The sequence below is a fragment of the Neopsephotus bourkii genome, unplaced genomic scaffold, assembly GCF_033783945.1.
Source record: "Neopsephotus bourkii isolate Nb327-2 ecotype Australia unplaced genomic scaffold, CSIRO-AGI_Nbou_v1 NB_1749, whole genome shotgun sequence".
Lineage (NCBI taxonomy): Eukaryota > Metazoa > Chordata > Aves > Psittaciformes > Psittacidae > Neopsephotus > Neopsephotus bourkii.
In genome coordinates, this window is record NW_026902223.1 from 9368277 (window position 1) to 9385893 (window position 17617).

The 17617-nt window shown below is 53.0% G+C and overlaps 1 protein-coding gene across 1 annotated transcript in view; it reads right to left on the minus strand.

The window, feature by feature from the left end:
• Positions 1–1689: 1689 nt before the first annotated feature.
• Positions 1690–17617, minus strand: part of MGAT5B (alpha-1,6-mannosylglycoprotein 6-beta-N-acetylglucosaminyltransferase B) — a 65194-nt gene continuing 49266 nt past the window's right edge. The window contains exons 10-17 of the mRNA XM_061377045.1: positions 17277–17410; positions 16447–16577; positions 14171–14326; positions 12390–12536; positions 10261–10377; positions 4335–4409; positions 3609–3883; positions 1690–2305 (exon numbers count right to left, since the gene is read on the minus strand). Coding sequence (XP_061233029.1) covers positions 2107–2305; positions 3609–3883; positions 4335–4409; positions 10261–10377; positions 12390–12536; positions 14171–14326; positions 16447–16577; positions 17277–17410 — 1234 coding nt within the window. The 3' untranslated portion in view covers positions 1690–2106. The remainder of the gene's footprint in view (positions 2306–3608; positions 3884–4334; positions 4410–10260; positions 10378–12389; positions 12537–14170; positions 14327–16446; positions 16578–17276; positions 17411–17617) is intronic.

A 17617-nucleotide genomic window follows, 5' to 3' on the forward strand; every position in this document is an offset into this window, starting at 1 on the left:
CTAATTCCCCATGGCAGCAGCCAAGGTGAGCCAGACGCCTTTCACTTCAGCTTGCAGAAAAATGCTCCTGCCAGGGGATAATTGGGACTCTGCGGTGGGAGGCAGGCGCTGGGCTGAAGCCTATTTTAAAAGCATCTGAGCAGAACCGCTGGAGAAACCTGCCCAAGGAGCTGCTGTGCCATAAGCACTGCCCCAGGAGGCATTCTGAGCCTCTTGGTCTTTAAAGCTCGCTTAGATCCCTTATAAAACCAGGCTTTATTTGGTCCTCACAGCCCCGGGAAGCGAATCACTGCTGGTTCCTGCTTACAAACACCCTGGGCTGGCTCCTGCCCACCCAGCACCCGCATCAGGAGCCTTTGCCAGGCTTTTAGACTGAGATGAAAGGTGCTGTTAGAGGGGCACGGGGCGCTGCTCTTCGGCTCTGCAGAGAGGTTTGTGCACTTTTATTTATACACACGCTGGCTGCAAGACAAGAATTACTTAATCAATCGTTCCCCTTGCGGGATGGAGGCTGCCTGTGCAATTCCGCACTGAAGATGACAAATTGCTCTGGATAATGGCAGCATCTCCAGCTCCTGCCTCAGCTGGAGCAGGATGTGGCACAGTGAAGGGATGCCTGCAGGACACGAGCACCTTGTGGTGTTCCCCTTCCTGGGACCAGAGCAGGGAGATGGCAAAGGGGAGCTGGGATCTGCTCAGTGCTGTTGCACAGTGGAAGGAAGGGGATTTTCTCCCCAGACCTGGTTGTAAGCCATCGAGGCAAAGGGAGGATGGACTGGAGATGCCAGGAATGCATGACACAGACCCAGCGAGTAGCTGGATGGCAGGGGGGTCCTCATGCACTCATCTTGCCATGCCACTGCTCTCCATCAGTCACCTCGAGCCAGGGGGTCAAGCCTACCAGGGCCTGGGACCCTGTGGTGACACTGCCAGGACAGGCTGCACCCCACTTCGCCTCCTGGGCTGGGATGTTCTAGGAGGGAGTTTCCAGCCTGTAACCTTCAAGCCACCCGTTTTGTGGGATGCAGGAATCTCACCATCAAATGCTTCCGAGCAACAGGAGGTCTGAGCACCAACCCTTGCTCCGGGGAGCAGCCCTACAAACCAGGTCAGCCCAGGCAGCACTAACCCAGCAAGGGGACCTGCCACGGGGGAAACACCAGCAGCAGGGAACCCCCCTGTAGTGAGGAGAGTGGCATGAAGGAAACAGAAGCCCATCATGGAAGATGGTTGCTTGGAGCTCACCTCTTCCTGTGCCTGCGATATCTGGGGCGCTCTGAGATAGGACATTACCCATTCGAACACGGAGCACTCCCCGTACCCCTGCTGCCACTTCCAGTGCCTCGGTCCCTGGAGGGACGTACAGCTCCACGCTGTACAGCTCCATGCACAGCCCAGCAGGGCACAGAGCGGCCTGAGGGCTGGGGGGAGACTCACGTTGGGCACCTCTGCCCAGCCAGCACCATTGCCCAGGGGACCAGCATCCTTCCTGAGAGCCCTCCCCAGCCCCATCCTTCTCTTCCTGGGGCCCAACCATCTCCCAGCACTGGTGCAGACCCCCTGTGTCCATCCAACCCCAACCAAAGCTCATATGGGCTTTCTCCCCACTAAGCTCCACAGCCAAAATGGACACTGTCAGACCCCCTATGCCCCCAGCATAGTTCTGCCCAAGGACTCCCACAGAAGGGCTGGGTGTTGCTTCCCCTTTAATTCACCACTTGTCAGGGGGGAGGGTTAAAAAAGAAATAAATCAATAAATAAAACAACCTCAGATGCTCGAAGAGGATGAAACCCCTGAAACTGCAGTCTGCTGGTGGCTTGTCCCCTTGCCAGAGGAGGGGAAGGATGCTCCCACCCTCCCTCTCCCCGTCACCCTGTCCCAGCGCCACCAGGTCCAGGCGGGTTCGGATGCGGTTGGACGATGCTCCTCAAGGAGAAAACGAAACCAAAGGTGAGGACATGGTCATTCACAGTTGACTGGTGGACGACACAACCCCAGGGTCTGACCCCTGCTGGGAGGGACCTGTCCCACCTCCATCGGCTATTGCAGGAGCTTTGAGAAAAGCCACTCGTTGCACATTGTGTGTCGCGGACACAGCCCCCGGGTCACAAGCAGTCCCTGCACAGAGCCACTTGTCCTTTGCGGTAGTCGCGGCAGGGGCAGAGGCGCCGGTACTTGGTGTTGTAGCCTGCACAGCTGAAGAGCAGAGGCTCCTTCTGGAGGTAGCACTCGTGGACGTTCTCGGCCACTGCTGGGTAAAGATGGTTCATCTCGTACTCGGTGCTGTCGCAGGTGATGCTGAGCCTGGGGATGCAGACAGAGGTGGGTCAGTTCCAGTGAAGAGGCTGCCTGGGTTTCACTGAAGGGGTTTTAGTGCTGTTCAGTCCTTCCCAGAGAGGTTCCTTCACTAAGTGTTGGGCCAGATCTTTGCTGGTTGCACCAGGAACCATAAGCACTATGGCTAGACATGAATGCTTGTCATCAGCCTAACATACCCTGCAGGAACGGGTGAGCCTTGCAAATCAACCCTGCAGCCCAAAGACTGTCCCAACCCTCGTGTTGGCCATGGATAGCTCAGGAAATCACACACAAAAATCCACCCAAATCTTCTATATCCCCCACTGACCATCAGGTCTGTGCTCTCCATAGACACCTCCCTCAGCAGCTAATGTTCTCTGGAAGGGCACATGAGTTCAGTGGATGCCCACATCACCCATCCTAACCAGGACTGGCCAGCAAAAATGGGGTGGGCATCAGCAAACACCCTAAGGAGTAGCAGAAATGCCCAGTGTCAATCTGAGCATCCTGCTCATCCCACCCATGCCTGTGTCTTCAGATGGAGCGGCAGCAATGACACTGCCCTCCCACTAACCCCTCTCAACTGATGAGTCCCTGAGCATCTCAGTTTAAAGTCTGGAGAGGGGGAATGGAGGGAAGAGAGTGAAATCTAATTTATCATATAAAAATGTCAGTGGGACTCACGGCACCTGCCTGACAGCAGTGGTGATGCTCACATTTTAATTGCCCTCAGAGCAGTACAGAGCATGGTGGCAGATTTATACTCCATTAAAACTTCACTGCTCTGTGTTCCAAATGCACTTTTATAGAGAAAGACATAAAAAAGAGAGACTAGGAGAAAGCATGGAGGAGGTGGAGAGGAACGGGGTGAGAAAGATGCAGAAACGTGCCTGGAAAGGCTATCGTTGCCTTCTGAAGTGTGAAGCTGGTCAAGGCCAACACATGAAAGCAGAGGCTTTAAACAGATAGAGAGGAGACTGAGCTGAGCTCTTAGGCAGAAGCTCTTCCCTGTGAGGGTGCTGAGGCGCTGGCACAGGGTGCCCAGAGAAGCTGTGGCTGCCCCATCCCTGGCAGTGCTCAAGGCCAGGTTGGACACAGGGGCTTGGAGCAAGCTGCTCCAGTGGAAGGGGTCCCTGCCTGTGGCAGGGGTTGGGGCTGGAGGAGCTTTAAGGTCCCTTCCAACACAAACCCCTTTGGGATCCTATGATAATGGGCTGCTTTGCAGGCAGCGCCCTGCCTACATCATCTCTGGCACGAGGGCACCTCAATGGGATTCATCAGGGAGGACACAGGCAGGGTCCCAACTCACTGGAGAAACACGTCCTTCTTGTTGAGGAACCTGAAGAAGGTGGGCTCACAGACCAGCCCGCGCCGCCGGCACGTCTCGGTGCACGAGTGCCGTGCCTCCGACACCCACACCTGCAGCGAGCCCACCGGCGGCCAGGCATGGGGGTCCCGGCTGGCGCTGGGGGACCACACGAGGTGAGTGGCGTTGGGGGACAGCGCCAGCACGCTCGGAGGGCTTTGCATAGCAGGACTCTTGGCCTTGGGAGGCAGAGCAGAGGGTGACGTGGTGCAGAAATCCTAGTGGGAGAGAAGACAATGGGTCAGTGCTCGGAGGGACAGGGTGAGATGTTGGGGATGTGGAAGGGAGGCTGCTGGTGGGGCAGGAGGACACTTGGGATGCTGAGTTTGATCCTCAGGTTGAGGTCACCTGCATGCACAGATAGCATCTCATGCTGTAGGAGATGAAGGCACTGGCCACCTCCTCTTCTCCCACTGCTCCCTTATTCTCTGCAGAATGGCCTTGACTCAGCCTCGGCATCCCCAGAGACCCTCCAGCAACCCTCCAGCATCTTTGGTTCACAACAAACCTCCCTCCTTCCCCATCTCTCGGTTTGCTCTGCAGTTAGGCCACTGGCTGGGACCTGGGGTCCCTTCCTGGGCACCTGCAATGGGTAAGGTCTCTACTTGGCCAGAAGAACCCATAGGAGGTCAGTGATGGCTCCCCAGGGAGGACAGGGATGCTCCCAACCTGGTGCTGAATGTAGGCATGGATCCGCTCCAGCATCCCCTCGCAGGTGTACTCGTAAGGCAGGTAAGGGTCCACCTGTGAAGGAGAAGAGCAGAGTGCAGGAAGAAGCAGGGACAATCTTGCCCTCCCCCTGTGCAATGGCTCTCCCCACCCACTGAAGCCCACAGCTTGTGTCTGTCCACCAAAGGAAGCAGGGCAGAAGACTAGAACGGGGAAAACTCCACAAGCCATAAAGCGCTACAGAAAGAGGTGAAGGATTCATCTGGGTTCAGCACATGTATCGGTGAAAATGAAATCCCCCTGCTCCGTTTTAGTCTCATATTTTTTCATTTTTGCTAAGATATAAAATTAGAGATCAGTTTTCATGCAAAAGGTCATTTCCCATTAAAGTAAGAACTGGCTCAGCCCAAGAAACACTCTGCAGCTGCAGGCAGGTAGTGAGGGGGAGTAATAATACAGGGAAGGAGTTAGGACTGCTAAAGATGCAACGATAATCCAGAGCAAGAGCATTGCAGCCATGCCCTGGGTCTGGTCTGGCATCCTCTGTTCCCCTGCCATGACCCTGCTTGTTGAGAGGGAGGTGCAGGCTTTGCTGCCCCAGTGCTGTGACCACCAAACCAGCCAGTGAAAAGCCCAGGGCTGGGACCGGCTGTGCACAAATAGATCAATAAATAAACCAACCTCAGGTGCTTAAAAAGGATGGGAACAAATCTCCTTTCCCACTGACGCTCTGCTGTGGGTTTGCTGCCCAGTGCTGATGGCTGTGATGGGGTGGGAGCTGGTGCCTCTCCCAGCCCCAGAGCTCCCCACTGGATGGGACAGGGAGGCAGCACCTGGCTGCACACCAGGATGGAGCAAACATTGATGCCCACGTTGATGCTGCTGTCACTGCACCTCCACATTGATAACTGCTATTTATACAGAGCCAGCAGCACTTAGACCACAGAGTATTTTTAGTGTGTGTTACGAAACGCTGCTGGTCTTTGGGAGACTTCTTCCCGTGCTCACTTCCCAACATCCCATCTCCCTGTCCTGAGAGTCATCCCTGGGTGCATGGCAAACCCCCTCCTTTGTGCAGCAGCTCAGCAGCATGCCCCAAAACAGGCATGTCCCAGGCACAGCAGTGGCATAGGCTCCAGGGAGAGCAGGGAGGAGCAGGCAGCCAGGCTCTTACCCTCCAGCAGGGCCGGTGCACACCCATTCACCTGGAAAACACTGCTGCTTCTATTTTCTGAGCTCTGCACCTCCAAAATAGCTATCACTTTTTGAAGTACCTGTCAGACCCAAGCTCAAAGGTTCAGTCTGATGAGAAGATCCCTCCGAGCATCTCCCTGCCATAAATATCCCACCTGAGATCTCAGCCAGGCTGGAAATCACAGTTGCTCCGTCTAATTACAGATGTGCACACTAATCAGGGCTGACACAATGACAGGCACTGCTCTTGCCTCTGCATTGCTGATGGGCGCTCAGTTAACTGGGGCAGAGCCCTACACAAAGCAAAACCTCTCATCTCAGTCACACAAAGCCTAAGCTGGGCGGGTGGATGCTGCATGGCACTGATTTGGGGGAGTCAAAACAATTCCGTGCTCAGCATCAGCAATGCTCATTCTCATCTTACCATTGCTTTTGTGGCTGCAGCGTTGGAGGCTTTTCTCAGGACCCCTATCACCAGACAAGGTGCAGATGTAATTCCATAAAACAGCCTGTGTACCCCAAAACACCCCCGTGGTACCCAGTGGGATGCAGCACATCCACAGCAGGTGGAGGCAGAAAACCTCCTTGTGTCTGCATGTGTACACAGATGATGCTCCACAGGCTCCCTGGAGCCCTATCAGGTCAGGAGGCTGTGGTCAGAACCCACTGCAGTTCCTGAGCCCCCAGCCCCAGCATCCTCATGTGCCCCTTTCCTCTCCAGGGCTCCCCCAAAGGCTCTAGCTCCTCACTGCTTCCCTCTCCCAGACTCGTTGGGATTCAGCTCATGTGCCCAGGCCTGATAGAAAATGACAACTTCAAGGAGATAATTGTTTAATTAAAAATCTGACAGGCTTGGCCTCCTCTTGACAGCCGCAGCGTTAATATCACTCCCCATGCTGGGAGCTCAGCATCTCCCCAGAGCCCTGGGAGGAAGGAGGAGGAGAAGGATCTGAGGTGAGCACCGCTGCATCCCTCTGCCCAGTGGAGCCGTGCATGGGATGCACAGGAGGGAGCAGAGGGGTTGGTGAAGATGCACTTTGCCATTCTTTCCCCTGGGCATCAGTGGGGGACAGAGGGACAGAGCTCTCCAGCCCAATGCTCTCCATCAGCCAAACAGGGAGTTACAAATGCCTCATGGGGATGCTGCTGTGAGAGCCCTGGATTTTGAGTGTGCAGCAGAAATCCCAGAGCTGAGGAGAGCAGTAAGTATCCCTCATTCAAAAGGAAAAGAAAGAGGAAAAAAAAACAAACCTAAATGTCATCAGACAAATAAGCAGGAAAATAATGCAATTCTCTGCTGGCACGTACCACAGGCTGGGAACATTTTAACCAGCTATTTTCACTGTGATGTTTAATACGCCACTCTTTCAAGCATGGTCTGAAATGTATAATTTCCCATTATATTCCAGTATGTTTGACTTTAATATAATGAAGCCTTCTCCCTTCACTACATCAGGATATTGGGACTATTGAATTGCTTGTCTGAGAACTATTTCTGACAATGGAAAAAGCTGAAGGCCAAGAAAATGGTGCTGCCTGAAAGCCTCTCTCCATCTCCAAGAATTAGATGCTTCTAACTCCTGGCTAATGGCTGTAATCCATCACTGGGACAAACCTTCCAGCATTACCTTTCCCAGGGGGACACAATTTGTCTCCTAGCCCTGTGCAACTGCACCAGGATTTGATCTCTGGGGTACAGGGGGTTTGGCGCTTCCATGATTTCAATTTTCCTTATAAATAGGTGAGGGATGAGAGCCATGGGGGAAACCCAAATCTGCTCCAAGGAGGGATGAATGGCAGAGGCACAGCTTGCCAAAAACCTTCCCCAGCACTTGCAGGGTGACCTGGAGCAGATGCCACATCCAAAAGGACAAGAACACAAGGACTTTCTGTGGGGGAGAAAACCCATATTGCAAACCCAAGCCATGGCTCAGATCCCTGTCCAGAAGGAAGAGGTTTCTTTCAAGCAAATCTAGGTTGGTGAAGGGCATGGCTGCATCTCAGCTGCTTCATTTCCACTAATACAGCAGCCACCCCGGCTCTCAACACACCAAAGGAAGCTCTGCCAGCCCGGCTGGAGCAGAACTACTACCAGGGTCAGGAAACCATCTCCCAAAGCCATTGAGGGGTTTCCAGCACCCTGGTTCCCAGCACCCAGCATGGCTGCTGCCAGGAACAGCTGATGGCAAAGCAAAGGAGACATCTCACAGCTTCCCACAACATCCCATATCCCCAAAAACGTCAAATCGAGTTTTGCTTGGAAGATGCAAAACTAAAGCTCTGGGAAAAGGGATTTTTCAGTCATACAACAACAGAAAAATGGAAATAGAATCTGCTTCAGGTCAGTTTTCAATTTCTAATGTTTCCACCCATAGGAAGGGGAAAATGCCGTGTTTCAGGTTGGCAATCTGTTTGGGGTGGTGAAATGCATCATTTCGGATACAAGCCTTCCTTTCAATAAACTGGCAGGGTATTTTTAAAGGCAGGCAGATGGGAAACAAAACCATCTTGTTTCATTCCAGTAACGCTGAAATGAAATGTTTTGACTGAAGAAATTTAAATTGATGGTGGTATTCAGAAATAACACACAAATTTGTTAGATATCCCGATAACAAAACAACCCATTTTGCCTTTGGAGGAAAAGAAGGGAGTCACTTAGATGGTTCCTTTGAGCTCCAGGACCTGGCTGGGAATAGAACTGCCCAGCCCCTGTGTTTTCTGCTGCTCCTCCTGCTAACACCCTTGTTTTCCATTCCTCTGCTGTAACAAACAGCATTTTAAAGACAAGATACCAAGGGATTCCTGAAGCCAAAGCCCATAATAAGGCTTTTAAACCTCTAAGGTAGGGCAATTTTTAGGCTTAATTCCCTTGACAGCGTCTCAAATAAAGCAAACCTTTCTATTTAAAAGAAAAAAAGGGGGGGGGGAGGGAAGGAGAAGGGAAGAAAGAAATAAGAAAGAGTAAGTTATTCACATTCACTCCCTGCTCTCCTTCAGGAGGATTTATAGGGTATCTTTAAAACAAAACCAGAGAGATGAGTTGTGGGATTAACCCAGTGCATTTCTTAGTGGGAAGAAGATGCTCTGCAGAGCAACCGCATGTTTTCAATGCAAACAGAATATCAGCACCTGGTTTTACTCATTTGAGGCCAATTTCAACCTCCCATCAGCAGAGGGTAAATACAGCAGTCAGGATGCTCTGCCGGAGGGACCTTGGGATGAGGGTCCCTGGTGCTGCAGCAATGGGCAGCACACTGGGTAGGCACCCAATGCTGGAGACAGGGGGTCCCCACCAGCTCCTCCTGCCTGGCACCCATCACACCACCAAATCTTCTCCTAAAAATCCTTTTTTCTCCTTTTAGTTTTAACCAGAGGTTATCATTAAGCATCTAAATGACCCGGCGCACATCAACACTGCAGCGCAACACAGCTGCTAGGGAGCCAGCAGAGCCCTTTCCCTCCCTCCCTGAACTCTCCAATCATTCCTTAAGTATTTGAATAGCAGCAGGCTTCACTCTTTTCTTTCTGCTTTCTGGAAGAAGGGAAAATTCCCTTCTCCCTCCTGAACAGAGCCCATCACCTTGAGGCCATCTCTTCAGGCCAGATGGTGGAGGGTCAAGCGCTGACAGCTGGCCCAGCAACACAGCAGCAGGGAGGTAATGATTTTCAAATTCATTTTAATCGAGCTATGGGAATGAATGTGCCAAACAACAACTGCTTCCCTAAGTTGGGTTTGTTCGGTCTTTGTGAACTCCTAGAGAAAATCAGCTTGAGGTGAAGTGCTGTGGCCATCAGCCACAATAAGGTACAAGACCTGGGCAGATGGCATGGCCACATCAGCTGAATAAAGTCCCCAGCCTGTCACAGACACACACCTCTGCAGCCTCTAAAGCAGGAAAAAGCAAGGATGGCATCTCCAGCATCATCCCTGCCCACCCCAAAATCCCACCCACCTGGTGAAGCCGGACGCAGAGCCCCATTTCCCAGTACATCACTGTCCTCATGAGGCTCATCCTAAGCAAAGCACATTGCAAGCAAAACAGGTATCAGCACTTTTCTCCCCTCCAGGAAAATTGACTTTAATAATTTGGACAACTTGAAAGGCTCCTGCCACAGGGCAGGAGGGCAATATTCATGAGGAAGCATTTCCAGTGCAGGCACAGCGGGAACGCTGCCTTCCTGGAGGGTGCCTGCATCCCCCCACTTCCTTACATCCCTTCATCCTTCACAGAGGCAACTCCTGGAGCTACTCCTATTGATTTGCTCAAACGTAACGATAATGATGAGCAGTGAAACAGGGAAATGGTAGGTGCAGAGGTCTGTAGCTCTCTGGGTAACTGCAGGGAAGTGCACTCAGGGTTTATCCTTGCTTCGCACCAGGTCCCAGCACTGCCGAGCATCTCCAGCAACCTCAACCTCCTGCTCCCAAACCTCATCTCCCTTCTCTCAGCTTCCCCTTGCTTTGGATCTGCCTGGAGGGTTCCCAGGAGATCCCTCAAAGGCATGGCTCTGCTGTGGGGGAACATCTAGGAACCTCAGTACAAAAGCAAGGTGGGAGCATGTATCCCCCTCAAGCTGCATTGAGAGGATGATTCTCTGCCTTGCACACACAAGTGATTTCAAAGGGGAAGCAAGGAAGGACAAGCAGTTAACACTCAAAAAGAAGGATCAGGCACCAGTAACCAATACCCATCCCTTCAAAGCCATCCCTGCCACCTCCTCTGAGCCATACCTGGGTCCTCACGATGGTTTTGATAGCAGCTTCAAACTCTTCAGAGTTATTGTAGTCGACAGTCCACACATGTGGCTTCCCGATGAAGTCTTCAGCATAGGGGTGTTGGGAGGACACCTAAACCGCAGCAGAAGGAGCTGGTGTCTGCAGTCTCTGCCAGAACAGCTGCTGTCCACCACTCACAGCACCCCAGCAGAGGAGCAGCAGGCTCAGGCACAGGCACGTTGGGTTTAACCCGCTGCACATAGAGATGTGCTGGGAAAAGGTTTCCCCTGGACACAGCTGCTCCCCCAACCTCAGGCTGATGCTCTATGATTCCCACTAGGTTGGGATGCTCATTCCCAACACTGAAATCATCTCTGCAGCCCTGAGGACCTGCATAATATGGGTACAATTTAACCTTGACCTGAGCCGTTTGTGGGTCTGGAGTGGCAAAAATAGACCAAGCCAGCAAAGGTCTGTGAAGGCACCACCTCTCCCAGGTTTGCCAGCTCCAGAAACAAGGCAGAGAGAAAACCCATCACCACTAAGGGCTGGGGAAAGTCTGGCACTGGGAGAAAGCAGTGCTGGAAGCCGCATCACCCCAATAGCACAAGCAGCCCCACACACTGGTACCCCACAGTCACCCCCCTCTCACCAGGTGATTTTGGGGGATCTACCTCTTGTTTCAGCCCCTAAACTGTCTTTTCAGCCCCACGCTGCTGCAGAGCCAGAGCCCAGATCTGCTCTTGGAACGGGAAGTGAGAGGATGCTGAGCAGAGGAGGTGTTTCGGGGGCACCATGAAGTGTTGAAGAGGAGCCTGAAAACCTGCCAGCTGGAGGAGGAGAGCACTGCTCCCTCTGTATTTCATTCTCCAGCCTGCTGTCCTTTCCCATTTTTTCCCTGGCAGTTGATCACCTCCTTCCCCTCAATGAATAAACACCCTGGGGCAATTCACAACCCTCAGCCCCAGCTTCCCTCCTGGCTCCCGGCTGAAATACAACCAAAGCACCCAGCAGGGATGGGGGATAACACCAGCAGTGAATTAAGGGGTGCATGTGACAGACATAGGGGTCCAAGGCATCCCAGTGCACCCCTTTCCATGATGGGTGCTGCTGAGCTGAGCTGTGGCAGGGCTGAGCCACAGAGTCCCCCAGCAAAGCCCTTCTTGGTGGGAGTGAGCATTGCTCTGCGTTATCCGCATTATCTACTTTATTAATAATAAAAGAGGCAATTTTCTCAACCCTTTAACTTTTAAAGAGTTCTTGCCTCACTTAGATCGAATTCCCAGTGACAGGCAAGCCCGAAGGGATTTCATACACCGTCGGGGTCCTGGTGTCCCCTGGGTTTACAGAAGGACGAACAGGGAAGTGTCACCCTGGTTTGGAAGCATGGTATGGGGTGGGAGGGGGGGTTGGATCTGGGCTGATGGGGAAAGAGAAGGAGCTGGGGTTTGTGTCTGTGGTCTGCAGAAGTCTCCTGCACCACCTTCACCTTTGCAACCCCAAATCTAAGGCAGGGCCCCTTGCATCTAATCACTTGGATGGAGATGATGCGAGGGTGGGAGAGGGGACCCCATCTGCAGGTATCTGCACTTCTGCATTTGGAGAAGAAAATTATCTCATAGAATCCCAGGCTGGTTTGGGTTGAAGGGACCTTAAAGCTCCTCCAGCCCCAACCCCTACCACGGGCAGGGACCCCTTCCACTGGAGCAGCTTGCTCCAAGCCCCTGTGTCCAACCTGGCCTTGAACACTGCCAGGGATGGGGCAGCCACAGCTTCTCTGGGCACCCTGTGCCAGCGCCTCAGCACCCTCACAGGGAAGAGCTTCTGCCTAAGAGCTCAGCTCAGCCTCCCCTCGGGCAGGTTCAAGCCATTTCCTCCATCCCTTGTCCCAAGCCCCTCTCCAGGTTTCCTGCAGCCCCTTTAGGCACTGGAGCTGCTCTAAGGTCTCCCCTTCAGGAGCCTTCTCTTCTCCAGGCTGCCCCAGCCCAGCTCTCTCAGCCTGGCTCCAGAGCAGAGCTGCTCCAGCCTCAGATGCCCCCTTGGAGCATCCCAGTTTAGCAACTGCTCCCCGCCGGGCTGGCCCCCACCCCAGTGTGAAGGGCTGGCTCCATCCAGCCCCTCCATCCACCTCCTGCCACACTTGCCTCTCTGGACGTCGGCTTCCCGCGGAAGAACTCGTGGTTGAGGGAGCTGTGCGGGGGGTTGAAACGCGCCTGCAGGAAAACGCAGCCGTTGGCGATCGCCTCCAATGGGGCAGGACCCTCATAGGGGAACCCGAAGCCAATGAAGAGCTGCAAAGGAGAATCATAGAATCATAGAATAGTTAGGGTTGGAAAGGACCTTAAGATCACCAAGTTCCAACCCCCTGCCATGGGCAGGGACACCTCGCTCTAAACCATATCAGAACCCACGTGCTGGTGAGCAAATGTGGCCAACCCCATAGGACAGTCTCTAAAGTAACCTGCCATTATCCCCCTCTGCTGCTCTCACCCTGCCTCTACAGCAGCTCCATGTAGTTTTACACCCTGTAGGTTACATGTGCTAAAACTCCCCCTGCCCCACAGCTTACAGCACGCTTGTGCAAGGCAATGGGGTGATCAGGAGCTGCAAGTTCCCCATAGTGGCTATAACTGGCCCTGTGTGGAGAAATACTGCTTTACCAACACCATTTGGGCTGGTGAATCGGCATTTCCCCTGGACAGAACTGAAGGTGACCAGGATGTGCTCATAACCTGCACACTCACTCTGAGAATCCCATTTATTCCTATCACAGCTGGGGTGGGAGGAACGTCCCCCCTCCTTAGCAATAAATGAATTAATCAGGGAACTTTGTGCTCCATCTGCAGACAGTGTGCAAGGAGAAACTCATCAGACACATCCTCATTTGAAATGATGTGCTCTGCTCTGCTCCCAGCTAATTAGCCCTGCTGATAGTGCTTGGGAAGAGCACAGATAACAGCCTCTCCCCAGCCTGCCTCCTCCTTTAATTGGGTTTTCTTTCTCAAGGCAGCTGAGCCCTCACTACCGCTGGTTAACAGGATCTGTCCCACTGCCCCTCGCTGTCCTGGGTTCAGCTCTAACCTTTTTTCTCCTTCTTAGTAGTTGGTGCAGTGCTGTAATTTTGTCTTTCAGCCTGGGAACAGCGCTGATAACACCGACGTTTTTGCTGTTGCTCAGTGATGTTTACTCTGACCAAGGACTTTGTGAGCCTCATGCTCTGCCAGTGAGGAGGGGAAGCCAGGAGGAAGCAGAGCCAGGACACCTGACCCAAACTGACCAAAGAGGTATTCCATACCACAGCACGTCATGCCCAGTATAGAAACTGGGGGCAGCTATCTGGAAGGGTTAGATCACTGCTCAGGTCGGGCTGGGTGGGTGTCAGGATGATGGAGCTAGGCTTTTTTCAGTGATATCCAGTGCTAGGACAAGGGGCAATGGGTGTAAACTGGAGCATAGAAGGTTCCACGTTAACATCAGGAAGAACTTCTTTACTGTGAGAGTGACAGAGCACTGGAACAGGTTGCCCAGGGGGGTTGTGGAGTCTCCCACATTGGAGATATTCAAGGCCCGCCTGGACAGGTTCCTGTGTGATGTACTCTGGGTTACCCTGCTCTTGCAGGGAGATTGGACCAGATGATCTCTTGAGGTCCCTTCCAACCCTTGGGATTCTGTGATCAGTCGGCGGGTGGTGAGCAGTTGTATTCTCTTCCCTTGTTATTTCCCTTATCATTATTATTGGTGACAGCAGTAGTGGGTTTGTGCTGTACCTTAGTAACTGGACTGTTCTTATCTCAACCTGTGTGGTTTACATTCTTTCCGTTCTCCTCCCCATCCCTCTGGGAGCAGAGAGGAAGAAGAGGGGAGCGAGCGAGCGGCTGCGTGGTTCTGAGTTACCGGCTGGGCTCAGACCACGGCACTCACCCACCTTGGCCTTCCTCAGCAGCTGCTGGAACTCGTGCTGTGGCAGCAGCCCGTGGTTCTTCACGAACGCTGGGACCTCGGGCGGCCGCTGCGTCTCGTAATAAACCGTGCCGTGGATCTCCATGTACTTGTTGAGGATGGCCAGGAACTTCTCCTTGCCCTGGGGAGGAAGGCAGAGGTGTGACCTGCACCAGAAGATGGACCTGACCCCCTCCGTGGTTATAAGGGGGAGATCTAACTCTCAAACTCCTGTCATGGAGCACTTGTGATGCTTTAAGCAAAGCCACAGCAGTGCAAAACCCACATCCTCCCCTCTGCTTCCCTTGGACACACATCCTGGATCATCCCAGACTCCCAGTGAGCCTGGATGGCTGCAGGACCCAGCACCCTCCACCCAGCACCTCCAGCCCTGCCTCCCCTGCCACCTCCAAGGGCAATTCCACTCTGGAGCTTCTGAATGAAAGCTTTCATGGGACTCAGAGGGAAGTTTGCAAAGACCAAAGCTTGCTGATGTCCCCCTGTTCCAACAAGTCCTCAGGACTTCCCAACTCAGGTTTAATCCTGCTTCACTAGCTGGAACATTAAGGGGGTCAATAGTATAGGTCCTTACAGGCCCTTTGTCCAAATCCCGTCTCCAGGTTTCCTGTAGCCCTATTAGGCACTGGAGCTGCTCTAAGGTCTTCCTGGAGCTGGATATCAATTCCCTAATACAAAGCCTTCGGAAGATGGGCTGGCACAGGAGAATCCCTTCCAAGAACTGCACCAGAGCTGCTTTAACCCATGGGAGCTGGGCAGCATCTGATGAAAGTGGCCTTTCCCAGCTTACTAAAACCTTGGCTCCTGTTGCAAGCCAGAGACAAGAAGTTCAGAGGGGCAGGAAACGAGAAATGGCAGGAAAGGATGTTTCATGAGATGTTCCAAATGTCAAAAAGATCCTGCTCTGGAGACAGTGCTTGGTCCAATGCTTGTAAAGAAGCACCCAGCTCCAGAAGATGGAGGTAGTTTTTTCTTTCCTAGGCTTCAAAATCACTCAAAATAAGGAGAAGCTCCTCTTCCCTCTTATTTTATCACACAAAGCAATACTCAGGCAGCCTGGCCTCGAGATACAGTGATGAGCAAGAACCAGCCCCTTTACCCAGTAATAAACTACCCCAAATATTCAGTTTTGGGAAAACTGATGCTCTTTGTGAATTCAGGCTAACAGGATGTTTGCAGCAGTAAGGGTGGAGGGAAACGTCAGGTCTGAGGTTTTAAGTCTCTTTAGTGTCTTCCCAAATTAACCTAACTAAGCCCAAATGGATAAGAAAGGGTGGAGGAATGATAGAAAATAAAGACAAGATACTACAGTTGCCCTAAACTGAGATGAAGTGGGTTTTAGTAGGTCCTTATGGAGACCCCGAGATAGCTGGATCCTGGGGTGTTTGCTCTCAGACACGGGAGGTGATGGGAAAGCCATGAACACCAGCGAACAGGGAATGTGGCTGGATCCTGGCCCACCACAGGCACCCCTGTGAGGTGATGGGGATGGGGAGGAGACTGCATTGATCCAGCAGCTCAGGAGGACTGAGCCTGTAACAAGGCAAAGCCAAGCCAGCAAAACCTCTTCTCTCGCGAGAGGATGCGCAGAGGTAAAGCCCAGCAGTGCGTGGTACAGTACCTGCAACTGAAGCAGCCCCAGGTGGTGCATAAAGGGAAAGAAATAGAAATAAATCAAGAGACAGCAAGAATTACCTCCTTTTTTCTAAGCCCTGGAAGGAAAATAAGCTGCCTAGTTCTGGGTAAGACAGGGGGGAGTTCACACGTCCCCTGGCTGCTATAGGGATGCAGGGAAGATGTTTTCTTTTGGGGATATTGCCCCATGCATTGCCCACCCCTCTTCTACACTGTTACAGGCATGGGAGGGCAGCACAGCCCCCTTCCACAGGGTACTTGAAAGCAGAGACCAACCATCCCCATTATAGCACAGGATATCACCTAACAGCAGTCACTGCAATCAACTGCATAACATCATTGATGTGAAATCCTCAGCCTAAGCAGCCTGCTGGGAGGAAGCATCACCCGGAGCAAAGGGGATAGGATCTCAGCTTTTGCCCTGTTTGCCTGGAGGTGCTGGACATGCCACCTCACTGCAGCAGCCTCAGCTTCCCCTCTATGGATGGGACGGATGTTTCACACAAACACATTGAGACCTAAGCCTCAAAACACCAGGGCTAGAGCCAGAGGCTGCTGCTACCTCACAGCTTGGTCTACAACTGCCCCATCCTGCCTGGGTGCACCCACCTTCCAGATGCTGGCCTCCTTCCCGTACACCACTGCCATGCTGCTCACTTTGTTGGACTTGATGAATTGCCTCTCTGTCTGGTTGAGCTCCTCTGACACGAAGCCCATGAAGGAGTTGTCAGGGGTGTGAGCTGTGGACACCAAGGGACATGGGGCTAGACAGACGTTTTCTAGCACTTCATCGGGGTTGAGGATGCAAACCCATTGCAGCACGGGGCTGAGATTAGCCCAGCTCCAGAGCCTTGCTGGAGCCTGAGCTAAAAATGGCATGGATCCCCATCCACGCAGCTCATAAAATACAGGTTTTGGGACTCACTTGGGTGACTCTTTAAGAAGTAAGACATTTTTAAGGTTGCCAAATGGGCTTTATCCAGGAAAAAGCAACGTTTGAGCCACCCAGCACCCAATGGGTCACTGGGCTCCTTTCAGACAAGCACATCTCCTTTCCATGCCACAGGCAAACCCCAGTCACTGAGCTGCCTCTCACCTGTAGAACCCCAGCTGAAATAAAACCAGGCTTTGCAATCCAGGTTACAAAGCTTTCTCCTCCCAGGATCTGGAAGCTCCTGGCTGCGCCCTGTGTTTGGCCATGACTGCGCTGGAGCCAGCAATCCATTGCAGAGGAAGAAGCCAGGTCCCTCTCCCTGCATCATTTCTATAGCCAAGAGATGGCCAAGCAGATGTGGGAACCGCTGGCAGGCAGGGGAAGCAGGAGTGGAGCTGGGGAGGACAGCACTGCCCAGGCATCACCTCCTGATGGAGATGAGACCTGCCCCTGTGCTCCCTGTGACACCCAGAAGCCTCCCCGTGTGCCCCAGTGCCCCACTTACGGAACATGGTCATGAACTGGGCGGGCTGCAGGTTCCAGTAGCCCCAGTTGGTGCGGTACCCGCGCAGCGTGGCGTACTCCTCATGGTTGTATGCCGGCTCCGTCCCAAAGGTATCGATGACCCGGACACGGCATCTGGGAGGGAGAAGAGGACCCAGGGACCTTGGTTTGACCAAGTCCCACTACCAGGGACTACCAGCAGCTCGTCCCTTGTCTGCTCCCTGAGCAGAGGGTACAGGGACATCCCAGGCAGCTCTTCCCAACCCAGTGCTCCCTCCTGGAAGGAGCAATCTCCCCTTGCGGGCTTTCATCTCCCTGATGGTCAGGAGAATGATGCATCTC